This window comes from Podarcis erhardii (assembly GCF_964252035.2).
Source record: "Podarcis erhardii genome assembly, chromosome: 1".
Lineage (NCBI taxonomy): Eukaryota > Metazoa > Chordata > Lepidosauria > Squamata > Lacertidae > Podarcis > Podarcis erhardii.
Window position 1 is genome coordinate 108,249,033 of NC_138497.1, and position 23,702 is coordinate 108,272,734.

General features: G+C 39.4%; 2 protein-coding genes across 21 annotated transcripts in view; both read right to left on the reverse strand.

The window, feature by feature from the left end:
• Positions 1 to 14,446, reverse strand: part of WDSUB1 (WD repeat, sterile alpha motif and U-box domain containing 1) — a 44,808-nt gene extending 30,362 nt beyond the window's left edge. For 4 of the 7 annotated variants that reach the window (XM_081872632.1, XM_081872629.1, XM_081872630.1 and 1 more), the window contains exons 1-6: positions 13,868 to 14,086; positions 12,464 to 12,580; positions 10,536 to 10,951; positions 8,904 to 9,088; positions 3,108 to 3,200; positions 637 to 730 (exon numbers count right to left, since the gene is read on the reverse strand). In XM_081872632.1, the coding sequence (XP_081728758.1) occupies positions 637 to 730; positions 3,108 to 3,200; positions 8,904 to 9,088; positions 10,536 to 10,933 (770 nt within the window). In that variant the 5' untranslated portion in view covers positions 10,934 to 10,951; positions 12,464 to 12,580; positions 13,868 to 14,086. The other 3 variants (XM_081872628.1, XM_081872631.1, XM_081872633.1) reach the window with 3 other exon arrangements.
• Positions 14,447 to 19,981: 5,535 nt separating this feature from the next.
• Positions 19,982 to 23,702, reverse strand: part of BAZ2B (bromodomain adjacent to zinc finger domain 2B) — a 183,416-nt gene continuing 179,695 nt past the window's right edge. For all 14 annotated transcript variants that reach the window (XM_081870115.1, XM_081870106.1, XM_081870118.1 and 11 more), the window contains 2 exons: positions 22,318 to 22,461; positions 19,982 to 21,441 (listed from right to left, as the gene is read on the reverse strand). In XM_081870115.1, coding sequence (XP_081726241.1) covers positions 21,288 to 21,441; positions 22,318 to 22,461 — 298 coding nt within the window. In that variant the 3' untranslated portion in view covers positions 19,982 to 21,287. The remainder of the gene's footprint in view (positions 21,442 to 22,317; positions 22,462 to 23,702) is intronic.

Sequence of the window (23,702 nt, forward strand, 5' to 3'; positions counted from 1 at the left end):
GTTTCATTGTGGTTTGCCATGTTGTCCAGAGCAACCAACTGTGGTTAACAGTATGGTTAATATTAAACAAGTCAACTTCAAAGATAGCTTGTTGAAATTAACCAAAGTTACTGCTAAGCACAACCGTGGATCCACTTCTAAATTCCTCCTTTCAGTTGCAGATGGGTGGGGGGAGCGCATGAGTCTGAGACTGGCTGCAGCCAACACAACGTATTTTAAGTGTGACGTGCAAATGTGGCCTTTAGCTCCAGAAAAAATGTGGCATTTGTATGTATATGTATAGCTTACAAACCTATTAAAAAGTGTAGGGGAATTGGCCCATTGTGGGTTGTGAGGGCAGTATAAATGCTACATATTGAGAATGGCAAGTTCCATTATTTTAAATAGTGTACGTCCTGAAAATGTGGCACATGTTAAAATGAACTCAGGGACACCATGCAGACCCCTACATTTTCATAAAGTGATACTGTAGCCATTATTACATCATATATAGGCCCATCTTCATTAATTTGGAATGGATTTTAAATTATATAGGAAGTTTCTTTATAATTACAGACACAAATAAACTAAGAAAACAAGTAAACAGAGCACAACGAATGTAAAACTGAATCATAAAAATGAAACAAATATTCTTACCCAGAGACTAAAATCTGTCCATCGCAGGAAAATGCACAAGCCAGAACTGGGGCAGTGTGTCCTTTTAACGTATATTTACATTTCAGTTCAAGGCCTATACATTTAAAAATGAACATAATTTTTAAATTCAAGTTTGGAAAGGTTGACATTTGATACTACCATTCACCCAGCCTTTAAATATGAAACTACTTAAAATTATGACAGCTTGGCTATGTTCTGTGTCTTGACCCACATACCTGGACAAGCAACAAGTCTCCCCTCTAGGAAGGAAACAGTACATTTTAAGAAGGCAGCCTTTTATTCCAACTTTAATACCAGATTTCATTCACCCAAAAGGATCTGACACCCCTATGAGGTAGGACAGAAGGAACAAATAGAGGCACGCATATGTGCTGGCTTGGCAGTCTAACCCCACACCATAGGGAAAATGCTAGCAGGAACCTAAAATGATGATTCCTCATTAACAAAAATTATCTTATTTAATTCTCCAGAATTAATGGCTGAGGTACATTAGCAAGCTCTAGGGCTGGGTTAGTACTTCACATTTTCCATTAAAAAGGTAGCTAAACAAATTGTAAAGGCCATTATTTGTGACTAAGGTCTCACAAGTTTCCACAGTATCACAGAGTATACAAAGATTCACTCAAGTGGGTTTTACTATTACAGTGGTTTTGCTTGGAACAATATTTATTTCACTGTATCCATAGTTTAAAGACTGAGGAATATACAATATTCAGGTATTTATTTCTAGGGGAAAACACTGTAAAGGTCCACATCAAAGGTCTCAAAACAGTAAAATTTAATAGTCTCCCACATTGCAATTCTAGAAACTACTAACACTGTTCACTAAATTACTGTGGAATATTTTATTGCTTCATGTTTTAAAGCCACAAGACACCCAGTTTTATGGTATGAAAATCATATTGTGCTATCAGAATATTAAAAATATGCAAATATTTGCAGAGCATGGTACATTTCAGTATGCTGGAAGAAAAGAAAGCAGGAACGTATGGGATATATGGGGCAGACCGCAAAGCTACATTAACAACAACCCAAACAATCCTTTGTTTAGCTGAATGTGTTTCAATATATTGCACAAAGCCATTCAAATCTTTGCTTCAAGAACTTCCTGGCTTTCCACTGTGTTATGACAAGATTTATGCTTTTCAGCATAGCTTTTATACGTAAACCATGGTTATACACATGCTATAAATCTAATGTTTATGCAACATATAAAAAGCTGTTTTAATATATGAAAACATATTGAAGAAAGCTTTTTAGACTCAAATTATCTTCATACAATATGAAACAACATAATAGACATCGTGCACTGAACAATGACTATTATGCTACTCAATCAGTCATTGTACACGGTGCAGCATTAACACACAGCTTTAGAAAAGACCTCCTTGTTTTTAACCTGCTGTCCCTGTTTTACTGTTTTCATTGCTTCATACTGCTTTCAGTGTATGATATTATTTTGTACCTTTATATCACTGTAAGCTGCCCCGAGCACTGTGGCTACAGTGGAAGGGTGTTGAATACAGTAGAAGCAAACTCCTTTTACTTAAGGAAATGTATACTTAGCATTGGTTTTTTTTCCCAGGTAAACAGCCAGAATTGTAACCTGCAATCCATGCTGGATGAATTGGGGAGTGGGCTCCACCAACATAGAGGCCCCTGCTGTACCCAGTAAAGTGTGGCAGTAATCAATCACAGTAAGGCCCCCAAATGGGACATTATGGGGGAAGCAATGGAGCTACTGAACCCAAAGCCAGCTTGTTTCCTGGAGAGGAGCATAATATGGCTGCCCCCCCTCCACTTGCTGGAATGAGAAGCAGGGCTTCAGACACAGAGTCACACCTCAGTTCCATCCAACTACTCCCAGTCAGTGCTTCAATTGCTTCTAGGGCACTCATTGTTCACTAGAAAGTGACTTTCCATTGTTTGGGAAGTGCCCTTTCTTTCCTTTTTGCTTTGTGCGTATAGTAGCCTCCATCATAACTCTAATTACAGAGCCAAAGTCACCTGTGGCTACCCTACACTAAGCAGGGAGTTGGACTAGATGTCCTTCAAGGTCCCTTCCAATGCTCTCATTCTATGTGGTTGCCAGCTGGATACTTGTAACTAGGAATGGCAGCTTCATTTGCATTGATGGCATGCATCTATTCCACTCAGACAGACAAATCTGTAACTCAGGTCAGCTACTGAGATGCAAGTCTGTGGTGAAGCTAGAACTAACCACAGGATACCATACCATATCAATGTTGCCTAATGGCATGGCCCTTAATAGCAGTAATTTCTCAGCATTTTGGTGCTTGAGTGAACATGGAAATCCCATAACACAGCATGTTAAACTGATATTTTTTGTTAACTGAATGTTTCTTACTGTTTGAGCAGAAACCAATTTAAAAGCAAAACAGTATGAAAGCTAGCAATTTAGTGAAGATTAATATTATTATTATACATACCTGTATGATCAGCGAGTGAAATAAGCCATATCTTAATTGTGCTGTCCTGACCAGAAGATGCCATTAGGAAATAGTTAACATCTTGCTTATTACCTGATTAAAAATATATATTTTTTAAAAAAATGTATTAGAAACATAACAAAGCAAGCAAGATTTCATATTTTAAAAAATTAATGTCTACATGTAAACTGGACACACACAATTAGAATTTCTTTAAATGTTTCCTAGGTATTGATAAAAATATGTCCTAAAACTTCTGTATATATGTACCATTACTATGATCCTAAAGTCTGCTTTAGGATGCTCTTAGAAAATTGTATATGAATATGCAAAGGGTGGTAATCTGTATGGAGAATATGAAGAGTTCCTTTGTTGTGCCCAATTCAAGTCATACCAACTGCTTGCCCATAATCATGTGGGTTCAGCATATCTTCAGAAACTTCACCCATATAACTTCCCAGCCCCCACACATACACTATTAACATTGCACAGAAATGGACATACTACATGGTAAGGAACAAGTAGATGTCATTCACCCCAATCCTAGAAATAACTTCTGGTTTGTCACTTAGAAATAACTTCTGGTTTTAATGAGGCTTGCTTCTATATATGCATGATTCCTACAGTTTCTGAGAATTTGAAGTTACAGAGACCAGTGCAACTGAGGACTGCCATCAACTGGGAGGATTGCCTGGAAGGAAAGCAGAGCTACCTAACAGCAAAGGGTTATTGCAATAGCCCTATAGCTACTGTAGAAAAATAGGTCTGGAGCACACAATGAGTGGCATTCAACTAAGGTTGATTCGGAGTAGACCTGTTGAAATTAACAGACTTCCTTAGTCACGTTCATTAATTTCAATGATCCTCCTCTGAGTAAAACTTAGTTGGGTACCACTCAGTAGTTTCAGTGTGGTGGGATGGGAATCACCTCTGTAGGTTAAAATGTCCCAGGAATTTGTACAGAGTTGCAACTAGAGAGAGATTACCGTTTATTTTTAAATATTCCTCAGAAAGTCTGTAATACAAACAGACTTCATTCCAGTAATCCCCCATGGGAAATAACTCTTAGCTTCAAAACAAATTAGAAAGCAACTAAAACTGGGATGTTTAGGCTATATTATGCACACTTTTCATTATCAGTACTCAAATTGCTGTGACTAGCCCTATTCTGCAGATTTTCTTGTCACTTCTGGAATCAATTTGCAACCCACCCTTTCTTCATTTCTGATTTTTTCAGAGGATATTTGACCATAAACAAAACAGGATTTCACAAATGAACCACAACACATTTGATATGAAAAGAAGAAAGAGTTATTTATAGAACACATTAAATTCTAAAAAGCCAATTAGTAAACAACTGCAGGGAAAGGAGAAGATTTGCTGTAGCTGGCAAGATGGAAAAATGAAGAATAGCTTTTAGTAGTTTTCCCAAAAGGTGAGAAAAACACATCTCTAGTGAGTGCATCACTGTCAAAATCAAAGGCAAATATATATATAATGACTGTATACACGTCAAGCAAAAAGCAAGAAATTTCTATCAACAGAAAATGGAGATCCAAGAGAAAATTGTCTCACATAAATCTCTCTACAGGGATTCTTAGCTACAATAAAAATAATAAATCAGATATTTACAACACAAGTCTTCAAACAAATATAATGAAACATGATAAAGAGAATATAACTGACTTACAAAGCAGTCAAATGGATATGGTACCAATGGGAAGGAAATAAACTACCGTATTTTTTGCTCTATAAGACTTACTTTTTCCCTCCTAAAAAGTAAGGTGAAATGTGTGTGCGCGTCTTATGGAGCGAATGCAGGCTGCGCAGCTATCCCAGAAGCCAGAACAGCAAGAGGGATTGCTGCTTTCACTGCGCAGCGGGATCCCTCTTGCTGTTCTGGCTTCTGGGATTCAGAATATTTTTTTTCTTGTTTTCCTTCTCCAAAAACTAGGTGTCTCTTATGGTCTGGTGCGTCTTATAGAGCGAAAAATATGGTACATCAGTTCGAGAGGTGTACCATGGTTTCATGCCAATCATATGCATGCCAGTGGGCTCTGGATCACGCAGATCCAAGGCTGCCCCCACTCCACCAGAAACCTGATGGTAGTATATCTAAGCCTATAGAGCTTTCTGTGGATGAAATGGGGGGCATCATGGAGCATAAATGCCTTTCTGTTGAATGGCCTCCCTCTTCAGTAGCAGAGCAGGATTTGCACTGCCATTACAACTGCAGACTTACTATAGCTTCCCAAATAGTATTTTAAAGCAATTAAAATATTCCTCTTCTAGGAAAGATAGTTGGGTAGAATATGTACTTAACATAATTTAAATACTATGGGGAAACTGTCTAAATTGAAAATAATATAAAAGAATTATCTTTGTATTACTTTGAATCAAAAGTTTAAATACAAGTTCAATTTTGTGGGTTGTATTCTAAGTAGCATTTTGCGCAACTTCCACTCACACCATAGAACTTCCCCCCTTCTCCTCTCCCTAGATATGCATACCCTCCAACATTTCCCTGATGAAAATAAGGATGTTCTATTCAATAAAATTATTATTATTATTATTATTATTATTATTATTATTATTATTATTATATCCCACCCATCTGACTGGGTTGCTCCAGCCACTCTGGGCAGCTTCCAACATACATAAAAACATAATAATACATTAAACATTAAAAAGAAACTTCTCTATACAGAGGGGTCTTCAGATGTCTTCTAAAGATTGCATAGTTACTTATCTGCTTGGTTTGGGGGTCACATAACTCTATACCCACAAGCATTTCTCTGATGAAAATAGGGACATCCTAAGGAAAAGCGGGACATGTAAATTCAGGACTGTCCCTGGAAAATAGGAACACTAGGGGGTCTGGATATGTTCTGGGGTTTCCAACTCTCTGGAGCAGATTTGAGGGTGGTACACAGTGTGCATGCAGGGAAGAGGGGGAAGTCCCATTGCACAAGCAGATGTCATTCCGCTTGTGCATTTATTTACTTGAATAACACCTTATATGTTTTTAGCACATTGATAACCACTGCATTTATGAAATTAATAACTGGTAAATATGCCAACAATTCTATTAGCATTATTTTAGATTGTAAGAACAACTATAAAACTTTACACAATGACAAAAGCAATCCTTTGTAAAATAACAGAATATCAAAGCTGAAATCCGATGCAAACTATCTGGAAGTATATCCCACAGATGCAATGAGACTGAGGGCCAAACTAGATCGAATAATACTTTTATTTAATCCTGGGTGAGGGGAGCAATTTGCATTAGGACTACAACACATGATGAGCGGAGGCTTATTCCTTTCCTCACCATTTATGCATCACACACAAAAGTAGTTGCTCAGAGCTGGGTCAGGCAGCAGCCTGATCCAATGCCTTGAGAACAGGCAGATTCATTTCATTGCTATATAAAAGCACTGCCTCCAGTCTTCCCAACAAGAAGGAGGAGGGGGTGTAATCTAGACAGGGTCCACTTTACAGCAATTTACCACCATTTCAATACGATCTAAAACAGGATATATGCAAACTTCACTTCTGGTAAGTTCAATTTCTATGTTAGATCCCATGATAAACTGCCAACATTTTAAAACAGTAATAGTATGAATATTGAAGTAGAAACTAATGAAGCGTTCTCAAGGTTCAAATCAGATGAGAGATTATACCCTTTTAGAAGACTTACAAAAACAAACACTGAGATGAGGCATTGGCATAGAAGAGTGTGGATGTAAGGAAGAGAGGGGCTGCCTGTGGTTGCAACATCCTGGAAATCTTAAAGGTTCTGTTTCCTGTAGTGGGTGCTACGTAGAACAAAGAAATAGAAAATCACAAACTCTAGGATGTTTAAGATAAAAGTATCTTAAACATCCTAGAGTTTGTGATTTTCTATTTCTTTGTTCTACGTAGCACCCACTACAGGAAACAGAACCTTTAAGATTTCCAGGATGTTGCAACCACAGGCAGCCCCTCTCTTCCTTACATCCACACTCTTCTATGCCAATGCCTCATCTCAGTGTTTGTTTTTGTAAGTCTTCTAAAAGGGTATACACAACTAAACTTTACACTGAGTATTAAGTATTACACTGAGTATTAAGGAGTATTCAAGGAGAATCCAGATTGCACCATACTTTTTTGTGTACAGACTGGGCACAGTACCTGTTATGTTTATTTTAAAAAAAGCCCCAAGAAGGTTGGTATCCACTCTAATCCCTGAAAGCCTAGCTCACAATGAACACTTGAAGAGTTTCTCCATCACCCACCCTCTCTAGCAGGCATAGGTAAACTCGGCCCTCCAGATGTTTTTTGGGACTACAACTCCCATCATCCCTAGCTAACAGGACCAGTAGTCAGGGATGATGGGAATTGTAGTCTCAAAATGTCTGGAGGGCCAAGTTTGCCTATGCCTGTTCTCTTGTATAGGCAAGTCTCTGAATTCTTCTCTCTCTCTTTTCCTAGGTTCTTTGATTTATTAACCTAATCCTCTGTGCTACCCCTCACATTGCCCAAACCCCAGAATGACACTTACTATAGTCTTAAACATGAGTATATTCAGGATCACTTAATACAGGTAAGTTATGGCTAAAATAAGTATTTGTAAATATAAAACACATTGGTGAAAATTCCAACTAAAAAACAGAACAGACCAAGAAAGATTCAAGTCAACTTATTCCTGCATTAACTTCAAGTTCTATCAGAGCAATACAGCTTGCAGCATTTTTTTAAATATGGCAGATGGTATTCTTCCACAGAAGAGTGTTTCAAAAAAATAAAAAATAAAGGGAAGGTTCTAGCAATCATGAATTTCAATATGTTATTAATACCACAAAGGTTCACAAAAGGTTCCAGTGTCAGGAGATGCAGCTTCTGTACTCTTGTGTCATTTAATCTCAATATACTAGTATACAATGTTGCAGCTTTACAACACAAACACACACCTCTCCGAAGTAAGTTCAGTGGGCCTTACTCCCAAGCATGCCTACATAAGACTGCAATCAGGGAGAGCAATCTAAAATGGGGTTGCAGGGAGAACAGAATATGATGAATCGCCTTTCCTATGCCATGTTGGGCTCATGCCAGTAGGGCAGAAAGGGTGGCAGCAGTATTCCCCCCTTTTTTATTCTGTTTCTCAGCCGCCCCCTTGAAGCAATTCCCTTCTCATTGGAATCTAAACTGTGCCAGCTACAGAGCTGGTATAATTTGTCCCTCGTTCCAGGAGCATGTTGGGGGAGCAAGAGAGTTCTTCTGACATGCCCTCAAAATGCCTCCTCTTCACATCCCTACTCTCCCCAAAGTCTAAGATGCAACACCAAATAGGAATTGACTGAACTTTCTGAATTCTCACAGAGGAGACATGCTGTGTTAGATCTCCCTCTTTGGGGGGAGACATCTCTCTCCAGCCTCAGAGACACAGAGAAATCCAATGGATTTGTTGGCTTCTGGGATGCTCTCCCAGGAACCAGACGACTGCAACGTTAATGTTGAGATAGATGACACTAAACTTGAGCACTATGAGAAATTCCATAAATTCTTAGAATAATTCTTCTTATCACATTCTTTCACACATGGTCCAGTTCTATGCCAGTTCTCCAGAGCTTCCCAGACATCTCCTGCCTACCCCCATTATCATGCCTAGCAAAAGGGCAACTGAAGAGAAAGGGGAACACTCTGAAGCATCAATACCACAGGCCTCAGTGACAAAACCAATTTGCATGAGAGGTAGGGCTGGAGAAGAAAAAATATATTAAAAGGATGTATTTAAATATCAAGTTAACTAACCAGAAGCCAGCTTTGAAGAAAAGTCACAGCAGGTGACTCCAAGATCATGAGCTTTCTCATTATACAAGCACTTCATTGTCTCATCCCAAACAGTTAAATCTCCACATGATGATCCAGTCACAAAGAAACTTGCATCAGGAGCAAATGCACAGGCTACCAAAGAGCCATCTTTAACACTGCCAGATCTGAAAGACAAGAATAAAGGATCATGAACTTTGGAAGTGCGAATCACATGAAATATTACAAGCCTGATAAAGTAAGATAAGCATGAATTAAACCAATTCTGAAAAGGAGAATATAAGCAATCTAATGCAAAGCAATTTTGCTGGCACCTCATGCACCTACAAAGGGACAGATAAATCATCTAACTACGAAATATCAAGACCTGCCTGTTGTCTATTTACTTGCAGCAGGGTATGGCTGTGTTTAGCTGCAACATTAAACTATGATTTAGTATTACAAGAATGAGCTTCACTTAGCCTTGAGCTTGCTTCACCTTTCTTCTCTCCTCCTCAGGTACAGCTGGAAGGACTTTGGAAGCTTCAACTTCAGTTTTAAATCAACCAATTTAGCATGTTGTCTGTTTAACATGCTGTTTAATCCTGGCTACAGCTAAATGAGACAAGCGAACTTTATAAACTATGGTTTGAAATTGTCCTCATTCAAGAAATCATACCTAAGACTAACTAAGGAGTCAGGTAACATAGCAAGTTGTGGTTAATCTAAACAAAAGGGAAAACTTCTTATTTGGACATGCATCAGAAGAGAAGGAGGAAGCATGCAAGTGTGAGGCTTACTGTGGTTTGTTATCATAATGCTGAACCAAGGTTTATCATTATATCTAAACAAGACCACTGAATCACATGAGCTATAGAAGAAAACTGATCATTCTTTAATATATTAATTGCGTAATAAAAATAGATTCAAGCTAAATGCCAACTACATAAATGCATTATTCCAAAATGCAGAATTACTAGCAATTTATATTTTAATGGGACCCATAAGCACCAGAAGGTACTGAGACTTGTGGATTTAGAAACAAATTACAAAACAGTATAGCATGAAAGCAGCTGAGGGGAAGACCAAGGAATCCGAGATGGTTTTTTGATTTATACAGAACTTACACCTAACATATTAATAATAACTACATCAAACTGGTGCTAAAAATTAGAAACACTTTCCCAAGTTCTGGCTCTGCTAGCCCTCACAAAAAACAAAAAACCTGTTGCTCTGTGAATTTCAGTGTCTCATCAATAAACACAATGGGATGCTTATTGTAATTGTTCCGGTAGCGGATATCTAAATTGCTATTTAAGGAAAGTAAGTTATCACCATTTTTATTAACAGAAATTATACCGACTTCATCTTTACTACTGTAGAATACAGTCTAATAGCTTCCTCCAAAGACAGAGAAGAATCTAAAAGTACTTTAAGAATGTAAAATTTGTGTGATGTCTGTCAAGTTCAGAGGTGACTCAACTCTGACCCTCCAGATGTTGTTGGACTACAGTGTGCATCATCCCTAACTATTGCCTAAGCTGGCTGTGGCTGAAAAGAGTTGTAGTCCAGCAACATCTGGAAGGCCACAGGTTAGCTACTCCTTTTCTAGTTACTGGGGCCTGACGTACTCACCGGTATACTTTAAAAGACTGAACATTCCAAAGATTTACACTTCCATCAGCAGCTCCTGAAACCAAGTACGTGGAATTAGGGGAAAATTGACAAATTCTTACAGGATGCCTACAGGGGTGCTCCAGCACTGCCAGTTTCAGTCCATTTTGAGTTTCCCACAGAACTGTGTTGCCATCCGTAGAACATGAAGCTAAAAGGTTTCCAAAAGGAGAGAAGCAGCAGCAGTGAACAGCATATGTGTGGCCTCTTAGTGGTGAGTAAGGAAGTTCATCAAAACTGCTTAAAGAATACAGACGGATAGATTTATCCAGGGAACATGTAGCCAAATAAGAAGAAGAGAAGGCACAGTAGTTGACATCATCACTATGATCTGTCAAGGTGCAAATTAACTTCACCATTTGGTCATATAAAGTGACCTGAAATAAAGAAGAAAAAGTTATAAGTATTCATAAATGTCTAGATTATGTTCCCTTTTATTATCAGACATTATGATTAGAAGGTAAATATTTATCTTTACCACAAAAAATTCAAAAAGATGAAGATACAAACCACTTTAAAAATTGTATTTTACAGCCCAAGGTATCTTGAACATGTGACTCCAAAAGGTGCACAGCATAAATCATATTTCCTAAATGTAGACACTGTCACCAATGCAGAATATTTATTTGCAAAGACACCCTTGTTCTTGGGACTGCAGTGCAGAAAAGAAACTCACTCCTGCCCTATCCATGGGCCGCTGATACCACCTGCCTCCAAGGAGGAACACCACAGCAAAAGGAAGACCAGCTGGGTCCCATTTATCAAGCAGAGAAGGAGCAGCTGATAGCAATTTACTTTCCCCTCCAGGAAAGAAACATTCAGCTCCAACTTCCAGTTGCCATGAGATTACAGGACAGAAGGAAAGCACACTTTGGATCTATCTAAGGCAGTGTTTCCCAAACTTGGGTCTCCAGCTTTTTTGGACTACAACCCCCATCATCCCTAGCTAGCAGTACTAGTGATCAGGGATGATGGGAATTTAACTTTAAAAAAACAGCTGGAGACCCAAGTTTGGGAAACACTAATCTAAGGGCTGCTGGGTTATGCATTTGTACTACCTGCCTAGATCAGATCGTATTGCTGAGAGTATGAAATTTCAAGAGCTGGTAACTGAATTTGCTTGCCTTCCTCTTCATTCATTTTGTATCATGTATAGGGATAGCAGAAAATTCCACTCTAAGCAGACAAAGGAGCAGAAATTGCAGCCGTCTGCATGTTTGTAGTCAGGAACACATATTAGGCAAGTGAATATGATCAGTATTGACTATTTATTTTTTAGCCTGGAAATGATACATAATTAACGACTGTGTCCACCCCTCCCCCCATTTTCTGTAATTTTGTCTCCATCAAAATAAATTGCCTTTACACTGAAACAGTGTGGAATTATGTAATTAAAGACTTCATTAAGGACATGTTTATTTACATTAAATTCAACCATAACAGACAGTAACATGAATAATATAATTTTTGGCAGAAGCTGAACTGTTCTTCCTCAAGCCAATTTCTCATTCTGAGTGAGATGTGCCATGATTAAATGCTGCAGCCACACCAAAATCCTTCCACATAAAAACCTAGACTCAAAGGAAAAGGATTCTTGCCTACCCAGCCTTCTTCCTCACATACTAGTCCCCCCTGCCCCTTTTTTTGTATGAAAGGGTGTTTAATCAGGTGAGTCCCTCCCACTTACATTCCTAAATGGTACTGTCTAAAAATAACTAGGTCTTCTCTCAGTTCTGTATTTGTAGAAGTGGGAATAATATTGAGCCACTTTACAGGAATGCTGCAAGTAGAACTGAAGTTATGGCTGTACACAATTCTACAATTTTTATTTTAAAAGAGTCTAAAATAATGAACAGTAGCACAAAAAGAACAGCTTTAATCTTCAATACCTGTGACAGTAAATGGAATCCTCTAAGCAGCTGGAGTACACACACTTCTTAAATAATTCTTAAATATTTGCTTGGATTCTTCTGGTATGTTGTTAAAATTTAGTCACAGAAGCCTTGCTGGAATAATAAAAATAGCATAAACATTCAAAACAAATTATGGCTCAAGTACCTTACCCAGTTGTACATATACTCAGCATGTGTTCCACACGTCTTGTATGTCTGATGAAATTGTACAGTCATTTATCATCAATTATTTAGATGGCACAGTAATACCAATCAAACTTGAAAACCAGAATACCAAACTCTGATGAGTACTTATCAGACCACCTGATCATGAATACTGACTGTGTTTCAGCTATGATCCATATAGAATCATTTACATCTACCTACCATTTAAAGAACTTTACCTGTGACTAAAGTTGTTTTTTAAGCCCAGTCCTATGAATGTTGACAAAGTAAGTCTTGAAGCTAAGAAAACTTGCTAGCCTAGGAGGTAAATCAAATGGAACTCTGAGAACTTAACTGTTGTGTAAACATACTTAGGATTGCACTGCATGGCACCTAAGCCTCCCTCCTCCTCCGTTATGTTACAGGAGCCATGTGCTTTGAAATTACTATTACAAAACAGAAAACCATTTCTGTAACTGTAAGGAATATATGATAAGACTCTGAAACACATTAAAGTAAGGTTACCAGTAAGATTTTTTTCAATGAATTCGGGGACACTCTTCAATTTCAGTAGGGATGATAGGATTTTGTCAGGGACTGATTTGTAAATCCGGGGACTGTCCCGGGTAACCTTACATTAAAGGTAACTTTGTAAGATTATTTCCATATACCACAGAGAGAAAAAGACAAAAAGATAGTACTGAGTTCCATATATTGTGCATATGATAGTTTGTATGGATGGATGCAAATTTAGAAATAAATTACAATTCAAGCAGAAATACACATCCCACCACAGTGGGGGAAGACTGACTGCTCCCCCTCAACCTGCTGTCCTGGTTTTAAGTGCTGAGGCACAACTTTTTTACAGCCAAATCCTAACCCTATCTACTCAGAAGGAAATCCTACTGAATTTCCGTGGGAATAAGTGGGGCCAGGACTGCAGCCTATGATTTCCACTTGTCACAATCTCAAGCGACAAAACTTTGTGCCGGTTGTGGTAAAGCTTTACTAGTGTCCTCATTTCAGAAATATGCGGGGGTTTTTTCATTCTACATTTTGAGCTCCTTAACAAGCGTGCTTTATGCGAACAGGCTATTTGTTCTCACCAACCTTGAGCACCTGTGACGCGCGCTGATACTCAAATCAACTTCTTTATATTCAGTATATATATCAGTCAGCGGCGCGACCCCAATAGAAACATTACCGCGCACCCCCCCCTCCAAAAAAACCCCACACCTGGAGTCTGACTGGCCAGGCTTTGAGAGGGCCCAAAACAGCCATGCGTTTGAGAGGAGCCCCGTCCCCGAGACTCTGAGGCGCAAACCTCCGTCTCCCCCTCTCCCAGGCAGTGGGGGGCGTAGAAGACGAGAGTGAAGCGACACCTGCCTAACGCCCCCTAACAGCTCCGAGGGGAATCAAAGAGGCGACGCCTGCGCAAACGACGCCAGGCTTCCCCCCCCCAACACACACACCCCACGCTGCTTCCTGTCATTACGCCGCGCGCGCAGCAGCCCGGCTTTTCAAACTTGAGCGTTCGGTGGCGGCGGTTGGAAGTTGCCCCGCTCTCTTCTCCCGCCCGCTCTCCCATTTTCCTTACCTCTTGTCTTGCGGCTGCGCCGAGGGCTCCGCGTCTTCCTCTTGCAGCCTGCGCGAGTTCGTAGCTGACGGAGCACAACAACAACACTGTGGCCCCGCGAAGGTCACGTGCGCGCGCGCGCGACGCAAAGGGAATTCCACGCCCCCGGCGCCTCCGTGTCTGGAACGCCGGCTCACCTGCGGCCTCGTGACACGCCTCCCAACTGGAAGGCGGAAACTGAGGATGCGGGGGGGGGGGGGAGAGAGAGAGTTGGCGAGCGCGGTGATGTCACCGCTGCCTACTTTTCAACGCGGCCAAGGAGGGCGTTGGTGGAATAGCATTTTTTCCCCTCAGGCTGTCGCCTTCCTTGCTCTCTCCGGCCCCCACCTCGCCATTTCACGCCTGCTGCTGGGGGTCCCGGGGTGTGGAGAGAAGGATGCAAGGTCTTCCAGTCTAACGCACATGCCAAATATTGCATTCCTTGTCAACTTCCTGCCCAATTAGCGCGCAGCCTGCCGGAGGTTTGTCATCTCCGGATAATATAGGACATTATTTTTCACATGATAACATGGCCATGTTATTTTCCATATGCGTACACGTTTGATCTGACTACAGGTGTGATCGAAAACCATGCATTGCATCATGCAGCTTGCTAGTTGCTATCATACCGCTATACTCGATTTTCTATATACCTCTCAAGCCTTTTATCCAGCTTGCCCAGCGTCTTGCAATTGTGGTGCAATTGACTTCCGACAAGCACACAGAGCGCGAACAAGACTGAGTGTATGGGGGGGGTCGTTTAATTTCACTGCACACAGGTGTTGTAGTGACAATAAAGGTTTATTATTATTATTATTATTGCTGTTCTGAGTACAGAATAATAAGCAAACTAAAGTCACCGTCGGAGGTGACAATATGTGTTTTTGTTAGATGGGTTGCTCTTTTGGCTTGGCATAATTGTTACACAAAAAGAAATGGCTGGTTAGGATCTAATTAGATTAAGAACAGGAGAAGAGCCTTAGCATCTCAATTTCCCACAGTGGTGGAACAGATGTTTAGAGAAGGCTCTCAAGCAGGAAGTAGAGCAATGGCACTATCTCACTAAAGTTCCCCAAACTGGTACTGAGATATGATCCTGGAGAATAGTACATAGTGATTATGACTAGCAATTGCCTCATGTCCATGAATTTTTCTAATCCTCTTTTTAAAGCCATGTAAGTTGGCATTTAACTGTGCTGTGAAGTAGTGTTTCCCTTTGTCTGTCCTTGTTCCCCCCCCCCCACCATTTGTAATATACACCAGTCATAAAGTTATTCGTACACAGCTGTTTTCCCCCCCATCCCCCCAAGAAGCACCAAAAATTTAATTACATTTAACTTTTAAATCATTTTAAGTTTTTAAACCAAGGTATCATTCCAGAGATTGCCACGGGACCTCAAAGGCCTATAACCACGTTCTGTCAGTGTTACACTTGTAATGAAACCATGCCATGTTGATTAAAAAATAAGTGATTTTCTTGCCTGTTCAACTCTAGTACATGGGTTCTAAGTTTGTCCATTAAGTCCCAGAGTTGTAAGATCCAGATCCCAAACAAGTCTGCATTTAGAGTCTTCCAATACCTTGCAATAGTAAGCTGTGCAGACTTCATGAGCTGCAAGTACAAGTTTTGTTCCCTCAATGTATGTAAACAACTACAATAAGCAGTTGCCTGGGTGCCTGTGGTGTCACTTTCAGGCATTTGGGGAAAACATTCTGTTTTCCAAGTGGGCAGAGTGCCATGTAAGTGATACATTTCAAAACAACTTCCAGAGGAACAGGTTTATTATATTTTTGCAGAAAACAACCAAAAGTCTTGTAGCTCCTTCAATACAGTGGTACCTCGGGTTGCATACGCTTCAGGTTACAGACTCCACTAACCCAGAAATAATACCTTGGGTTAAGAACTTTGTTTCAGGATAAGAACAGAAATCGCGCGGCATCAGCGTGAGGCCCCATTAGCTAAAGTGGTGCTTCAGGTTAAGAACAGTTTCAGGATAAGAGCGGACCCCCGGAACAGATTAAGTACTTAACCCGAGGTACCACTGTATTTACGGTAATATTTATTATGGCATGAGCTTACGTGGACCAAAGCCCAATATTAATTTCGTAAACTGATAAGGCTGCTTTAAAATGTATTATGGTACTTTCAGTGACCTCCACACAAATGCAAACATGATACTCTACAATATACCCTCTGTATCAGGTCAGTTTGACTACTAGTGCTTCCTTCTTTGTTTTCAGCTGTTTTATTTATCTGGGCTCTGCTGATGCAGTAGAATAAATATATCATCTTTATGGCAATATAAATGTATTTTATATCACAGCAACGTTGTTTTCGATACATTTCTAAAGTTATTTATATTCACTAATAATAAATTATTTTGCTTGACAGTGGTGTGAATATCAGTTGATTAAGTATGATGGTTTTGCCAAGTTAACATTTATTCAGTATTGCTCATACTGAGTGACAGAATGTCATGGGAATTTGTGGTTCAAGCCTTTTCGCTAGTTTTCTTTTTAAGTTCTCCAATGTGGGTTTGTTGGGTCCCATGTCCAAGACACTGGCCAATTCTGAATGGGGTTGCACTCATTCTGAAAGTACAGGTTCAGGGTCTGAGGTTTCTCTTGGATCCATCTTTGTTCTTGGAAGTTCAGACAGCCTCAATGTCCCTTTTACCAACTACAGCTGGTATGCCACCTATAGCCATTCTTGGGCAGGAATGGTCTTGATTATTACAATGCACTCTTTGTGGGGCTATCCTTGGGTGGGTCCAGCTAGTACAAAACACTGCAACTAGACTGTTGATGGGGATAGACTATAGCATAATGCCAGCACATATCTCCAGTGCTCGATAGCTTGCCCATATGCTACTGAACCAGGTCCAAGATTCCTGTATTAATTTACAAGGCCCTCCTGCATACCCTGGGGACTACATGATCCCTTGTATCCCTCAATCACTGAGATTTTCAGGGAAGTCGCTTTTAGTCACTGTGGTTAGTCACCACATCCATGAAATGTGGGTCCAATTTTGTGGAATTCCCTTCCAGCTGAGGTTAGACAGGCCCCACTGTTGAACTTTTGGCATTTACTTTTATAACCTATTAGGCTTTTCAGTTGAATTTTGATTGAAAAGTATTAACTTATTGTTAGTTTTACTATATTGGGTCTTCAATACACCACTTAGACACACCAAAATGTTGAGATAAATATATAGAGAGATTTCAGATTTCAATAAAAACTTAACATCGTATCTCTTTCCTTCACTCAGGCAGGGACAGTTTAGTTATAAGTAAAGGAAACTTCAAGGGGGGAGGGGAGGAAAATGAAAGGAATTTCAATTTTAAAGTTACTTTTAAAATGAGGATTTAGGTGAGTAAAAAATGGGTAGTAGAATCAAGATGGTTCTCCCCAGTTTGACAAAGAAGCTACAGAAGCAGAGATAAAATACACAGGTAACAAAAGAAATAACTCATTTCTATGCAAAATGAAAAGCAATGAGTGATGCATTCAATTGTTTTAAAATTCACAATAGGGAGTAGATAAAGTCTGAATCCTACTCATGCATCTGAGTTCAGTGGCATTTACTACTACTACTACTACTACTACTTCTTATTATTATTATTATTATTATTATTATTATTATTATTATTATACCTCACCTTTCTCCCTGACAGGGATTCAAAGCAGCTTACAGATAAAAAATAAGAACAGCTATAGAAAAAGTAATAATTAAAAACAAACATATTGACTGCCTTTGGCAACATATGCTTCAGAAACAAGAAAAAGGGAAAGGCATCTGTACACATTTGTGAATATATAAGTTATGTATATTGCAAAGTGATGCACTTATCTATTTAAGTTTAATGTGTGCATGTTTTAAAAAGTCAGAGAACAAGGTGAATTGTTTTCACAGCAAGAGCTTATGCTGCAGTATGGGTAGACGGCATGAAATCCACTTGATAGTCTTTTTTGGTTTTTTGTACAGTTTCCTACAAATACTAGAACTTGGGACAATCAAATGAAGCTGAATATAGGAAGATTTGGGACACACAAAAGTCCTTCTTCACAGTGCATAAACTATGGAATTTGCTCCCACAAGTGATGGCCACCAACTTTAGAAGTTTAGAGAAATTCATGCAGGGAAAGGTTCTCAGTGGCTACTAGTCATAAGGATGGCTATATCCTTTTTCTACTGCTAGAAGAGTCTGCTTCTGAATACTTGTTGGAATCACAAGTTGCAGTCAGATTCTGCTTGCATCATAAGCATCTGGATAGCATGCTGGACTAGGCAGGCTTTTGGCCAGAGCCAGCAGTTTCCCTTCTTTTCTTATGGACCTATTGGTGACCTCAAAGGATATTGTTACCTCTGTGGATATATATGACTTAGGATCTGCTCTCTGGAGTGGGATCCCTGAGATCTAGTCCCAGTGACTACTTAGGTGGATTTGCAATTGTTAATTGCCTCTGTGCTTCTATAATCAAAATTTGTTTTGTGGCTGCTAATACCCAATTATTACTGTTCTACTACTCCTCTGCCAGATGAAATGGCAAAAGTGAATTTTAAAAACTAATATTAAAAAAATAATAACTTTTTTCTTTCTATTAACAACTTTACACTTTTCAGAAGCACTCATTACATTTTTCTAGTATGGAACTTGGCCATAAATATCAGTAAGTCAAGTAGAACAAATCTTCTTGTAAGCCTTTGTATGCTAGAGATAAAAGACTGATTTCTAATTTGGATAAAGTAGAATTAAATATTTCTGAATAATTTACTGAAACTAATTATCCACTCTCCAGTCACATGTATTAGGCAATACAACACAGAAATAAAGCTATTCTACTGCTACATATCTAAAGAGTCTCTAAAAAGCCTTGTAAGAAAAAATTAAATCACTATGAGATTTCCTTGGAACAACAACAAAAACCATTCCATTAGTAGTATTAGAGCTTGGGCACCACTGAAAGCTTTCTGATTTTGATGCTATAAATACTTTTGCCAGTAAAGGTGAATTATCTTTGACATTTTACTAGTGAAATACCATTATACAAGTGCGGCAGCCCTTGCACTTGGTTTAGTAGGAACACAATCCTACACACCCAGGATGCGGAACCCATGGTCCTTCAGACATTGTTGAACTCCAGCTCCCCTCAGTGAAAATGATGGTTATTGTAATCTAGAAACTTTCAAAGGGCCACAAGTTCACCAATCCTACTAACTGGGATAATGTCCCCAAAATTCAGTAGAGCTTACTTCTGGGTAGACATGTGTAGGATTGTACAACATGTAAGAATGAGCCTCAGAACTGCAGCATAGACCAGGAGACGCTATATAATATAATGGATGTACACATACGGGTTTGTGCAGAAAATGACTGTGCCTATCAAGATGTTCCAATAAAGTTTCTGAGCCTTTTGAACCACGAGGCCTTTGGTTTAGTCCTGCTGTAGCACTCACATAACTGAGTAATTCCAACTAGTATTGGGCTTCCATTAGCCAGCATTGTTATTTCAGACAAGCCTGAATGTGCTTTGGCATAACTTCACAGAACGGGTACCACAAACAAAAGCCATTTTAGCTTAGCTCTTTCCAGATCCTTTCCTTACTATCTCCTATTCACAACTGCTGGAGGTGGGGTGGGGGAGATCTCGCTGCTAATTAGCAGCATTTTATTTATTTATTTTAAAAAATTACTATAATGTATAGGGAATTAAAATAACCAAGAAAAAAAACTGGTTTGCAAAACAGTCTTTTATTGTATCCGTGCCACACATACTAGTGAAAAATAACACTCCTAAAAAAAAGAGAATGCTACCTTTTCCACAACGTTTTGTTTTAAATGAAACTTCAAGTACTCTTACATAGGTACAAAAAAAATTCTGATCTATTTGCCTCCAACAGGCCACCACAACACACAGTAGATAAAACACAGTGGTTACAAATGTCTTTTTGTTATTTCTGTGGCAAGGCAAATGGAGGGAAATGTTTTTATGAAAAAATACTGTGTGCGTAGGAAATTGTCACAATTTTATTCCACATGGATACAAATGATTATACTTGAATCTGAGGCCCTGGTGGCTTGAAATTATATAACAAAATAGAAAAATGGAAAACTAATATCCCCTACACCCTGTTTTAAAGGCAGGCACTACAAAGATTAAGGAGACTCCACAGTGTTGGTAGAGGATAATTACTGTACAAGCCATATATCTATAATTACCTTAAAACTAAAATAAAATGCTACAGTCCTTCTAAGGCATAAACAATAATGTCTGCAAACAATATGTACACATCATACATATTTAAAACAAGACTTAATATAAACAATAATGAACAGTATATACATATGTCTCATTTTCTTCACTGTCTTGAAATACAATTTAACTACACAAGTGATGCAGCAACATATATATAAATGTACTTGTAACTCTACAGTAAAGTTTAATTTTTCGTGCTTTTTACAGCACATCAGTGTAAACAGTTTTACTTGGCTTTGTTTTATATTTTAAAACATTCCTTGTTGTATTTTCAAGATTTAAAGCAATTTTATTTTCTAATTCTTCCTTTTCACAGAAAACGAAGAGTCTGGATGCTATTTAATCATAAATAATTCATAAAATTAAATACATTTACTAAAAAATAAACTACAAAGTAAAAAAAATGAAAAATAGATATTTATTGAAAGGGAAAAGAGAACATTTTTCCCCAAGTAGAGCTCTGGTGGTTGAATATTCAGTGCGTTTTGATATATTTTAAATTGCTATTGCACTATTACACCCCTTATGTTTAAATTCTTTGGGTGTGCTTCCCTGTTCTACCTAAAATAGTTTGATAAAACACACAAACCAAGAACCAAGGGCCATGGTTGCTGTAGGAGTGAAGCCTTAGGAATTAGTACCACTCCCCAGTGATACTTTAAGGAAAAATAAAACAGTCATTAGTTATGCATGTGCCTTGTACTTTAATGTAAATACAGTTCACATTGCTGGTCTCATTTATCCTCATTTAATAAAAGAAAACATGTTGGACTGTGATCACTTCAGCTCACTTTGAAAATCTCTGTCCATTTTTTTTCAAAATGTTTCCTCATGTTGTGGCCAGCCCGGCCTATGTCAGAATCATCTTCATTAAATGTTTCACAGTTGTCAAACACAAGCCTGACATCTACAGCAAAGGCTTCAAGATTAGGATACCTGAAATATCAAAGAGAGCAAAATTTCCTTAAAATACAGAACGGAAGCAAAGGATCTAAAACCTTCACCAAGGAGGAAAGATATAACAGGATTAATTCAGAACGGCACTTTGTTCATCTTAGATTTAGTCTCACTTCTTCGCTACGTGTTATCTTAAACACAGCAGGTGCTGAATGATACTGGCACCACAGCTTTCAATGAAAGTAAAACTGAGCACACCTGGTTCGGGTCCATCCAAATGAACAGAAAGCCCATAAACGTCTGAAGTTTTAATGCAGTATGGGCAGCCATTTTACCCTAAAGAGCTCCAAAACCTGAGAGAGAATGGGGCCCAAGTCATTTCCAGGATTTTATGGATTCAGCATCACCACAGCCCCCTTTTGAGAACAAACTGCCACACCTAGTACCCACACATTAGACTGGGCATGCATGTTATCTATCTGTTGCTTTGCAACAGATACTCCAGCCCTGACAAAAGCATATCCTTTTATGCCTGCACAGGATGTGGTACAGAAGCTCCTCCATTTGGTTTGTATGACTGCAGCAGCAACTTAGTCTGCCTCTTAAATATCTATGGCTTCATCCTGAACAGTGGCCTGGCCTAAATGGTCATTAGCACAACTCCCGGAATCAATTGCACTTTTGGTCCACCTCGCCAGCCATCGGAGCTGGGCACTGGCTGGCCGATTGTCTACTCTTCCACCTACAAATCCTCTCGGCACCCCAGATTGTTCACCCAGTGTTCTGTTCCAGTAACAGGGGGGAAAACTCGGAAATCTGATTTTACCCAATTATTAAATAAAAAAAGTTGATGCAATATTACATTGACTTTTTTTTTGGGGGGGGGAAATGGCACTTCCTTTGATTTTTACTTACTGTCCATTACTTAGCTTCTCTCGAATGGTGGAAAAATCCATGGGTTTCTTTATAACTTTCCTATAACCGGGAACAAGTTTCAAGTTTACAGGAAGCAGGAAAGGCCATGCATCTTCATGAGTTTCCAATTCAGACAGCAGAACACTAAGAAAGGCACACGCAAAAACAATCAATTGCTGAACAGCTTGGTGCCTCACACGATATTGTCTAGCTATACTTATCTATAAATATGAATGCTGCCTGCTGTGAAACACACTGTACCAGTAGATAATAATTAAGTTTTATTTAGATTTTTAAAGCAAAGTTTCAAAGATAAAACATATTACTTGGGAGGAGAAATGAAAAGTAGAAGAGATTTCCACTAGTGGATGATGATGATGATTAAAATTTGTATAATGCAGAGGGGGAAAGGTGCTGAAAGCCTAAATCTCAACAGGAAGTGATCTTACCATGACAATATCCCCCACTTTCAGATCACCCTCTTCCTGCCCAGCCGAGAAAACAAGGTTCGGAATTTGACCTGTGACAATTGTTGGACCAATGACATGTTGGGACAGCCCCAACATGGGACATGAGCCCCAACTCTGGGACAGCCCCAGAGTTAACTGCTTCGGCATGGATGTTGAAGTTCTCCAACCTCAGCAGTCTGGGAGTCCTCAACGCTGCCTCTGAAACTACTGGGCAGTGAGGCAGGAAGTAAACCAGCAGATTGCCTAATCTGTCACTAACTGCCCATGCCATGTACCCCTTGCCAGGCCTTCCCTCCCTTCGCCTTCCACAGTAATTGGGGTCCCCCCTTGCTCTCTCCAGATCCTCTCTTCCCAGGCACACCTTATGCCCCTTAATATGCAAAACAACAACAATCAAAAATTTTAAGGCACACAATTTTAAAAAGCAGTTAAAAACAATTTAAAACATTTTAAACATGTAGGGCAAGACCATACCCCGAGAAAATGATGTTATGGGGGTAGCTTTTGTTCTTGCCTCCTCCCAAAGTAGGTTATCTCCCTTGGGGGCATTGCTGCCCCCATTGGCCCCGCTCCTCTGGTAGACTGAACGCAGGTGGCCTCTCAATCAGTCCGTCAGCAGGGGGTGGGGGAGACTTCCCTCTGCCGGCCAAAGGTGCAAAAAGGCCAGCTTCCTCAAGAGGAGGAATAATTCCAGGAGCTGTGGAGGAGGGCCAGATGAACAGCTCACCTTCTCCACTGATGGTCTCTGGCTGCTGCTACCTTCAAGAATGGAGTGCCAATTCTCTGGATATCTGGAACCAACCAGCTGTCAGAGCCTGGACAGCTGATCTGTACTATCAGATGACCCCCAAAAGAGCTGGCTCAGGCAGAAATTACATGAGATGTTTACATCCGAGTCTACCTCAATCACGTATA